A 1,372-nucleotide genomic window follows, 5' to 3' on the forward strand; every position below is an offset into this window, starting at 1 on the left:
TTTTGGGAGCGGGGGGTCCCTCGCCCTGCCCCAAACCCAGCCCCCGTTGGGGGTGGGCAGTGCCTGGGGGTGTCCCGTGGGTGCTGGCAGGGAGTGCCCCGTGCACACCCAGCGCTGTGGGTTAATTTTAAAGGTGTTTCCTGCGCCGGGATAAGTCGGGTGCTGCGTCCTCCCTGGGAAGGGTGAGATGTGCATGGCAGGGGTGGGGGCACCAACCCCCCCTCCTCCTTGAAATGGAAAGGCCAGAGGCCACAATGAGGGGCTCAAGGCAGCCTGTGCCCTGTCCTGGTGGGCAGGCAGTGCTGCTCTTGCTGGCATCCAAGACTGGGCACTTGGTGCTGCTGCTGCCCAAGGGAGTGCCAGGGATCAGGAACCAAAATGTAGGGGAAGGTAAGGGATCTGGCTCCTCTGCAAAGGGGCACCCAAATCCTGGTCACACTCAGCCAGAGCTATGGGGCTGTGCAGTGGGGCTGGGGGATGATAGGGCTGACTGGGGAGCTGGGAGGATGCCCAGGAGCTGCTGGGGACGGGCTGGAGGGGGGTGCGGGAGGTCCCTGTGTCGAGCCCCTCACACCTCACTCTGCCTCCACAGATGAACATGGACTCCAATGAGGTGCTGCCCCGCCACTTCGACGCAGCTGAGAAGTGGCCCGGGATGATCCACGAGCCCTTGGACCAGGGCAACTGTGCTGGGTCCTGGGCCTTCTCCACAGCAGGTGGGAGGGGACAGGATGGGATGGCTGGCAGGGACAGAGACAGAGCCCAGCACCCAGGGCTGTGGGGCTGGGGAGCAGGACCCAGGGGGTGCTGCCACTGACCTCCCTCCTTGCTTCCAGCTGTTGCCTCGGACCGCATCTCCATCCACTCCATGGGGCACATGACACCTGCCCTGTCACCCCAAAACCTGCTGTCCTGTGACACCCGCAACCAGCGGGGCTGCAGCGGGGGGCGGCTGGACGGCGCCTGGTGGTTCCTGCGCAGGCGGGGGTGAGTGGGGATGGGGGGCAGAGGCTGCTGGGGGGGGGAATAAGGGGGTTCAAGGCTGTGGTTACCTGGGGAGATCCCAGGATCCAGTACCCACGGTGCCAAGTGTGTACCCTGCCCCTAGGGCTGTCCCTTGGGCAAGAGGGGAGCCCAGGTGGAACAGGCTCCCCAGAGAGGTGGTGGAGTCTCCTTCTCTGGGGACTTCCAAGACTTGTCTGGATGCCTTTCTGAGTGATCTGCCCTGGTTTGTTGGGTTTTTTGGGTCCTGCCGTGGCAGGGGGGGGTTGGACTCGATGATCTTTGGAGGTCCCCTCCAACCCCTAATACTCTGTGATTCTGGGAGAGGTGGGGTTTTGGGGGAGGGGGTTGTTGTTTGGTTGGCGTGTTT

The 1,372-nt window shown here is 63.7% G+C and overlaps 1 protein-coding gene across 1 annotated transcript in view; it reads left to right on the top strand.

Annotated features, from left to right (window-relative positions):
* TINAGL1 (tubulointerstitial nephritis antigen-like 1) overlaps window positions 1-1,372 on the top strand; it is a 5,778-nt gene that overhangs the window by 2,378 nt on the left and 2,028 nt on the right. Inside the window, exons 5-6 of the mRNA XM_010000599.1 lie at window positions 593-716; window positions 837-987. Of these exons, the coding sequence (XP_009998901.1) occupies window positions 593-716; window positions 837-987 (275 nt within the window). The remainder of the gene's footprint in view (window positions 1-592; window positions 717-836; window positions 988-1,372) is intronic.

This window comes from Chaetura pelagica, unplaced genomic scaffold (genome assembly GCF_000747805.2).
Source record: "Chaetura pelagica isolate M959 unplaced genomic scaffold, ChaPel_1.0 scaffold676, whole genome shotgun sequence".
Taxonomy (NCBI): Eukaryota; Metazoa; Chordata; class Aves; order Apodiformes; family Apodidae; genus Chaetura; species Chaetura pelagica.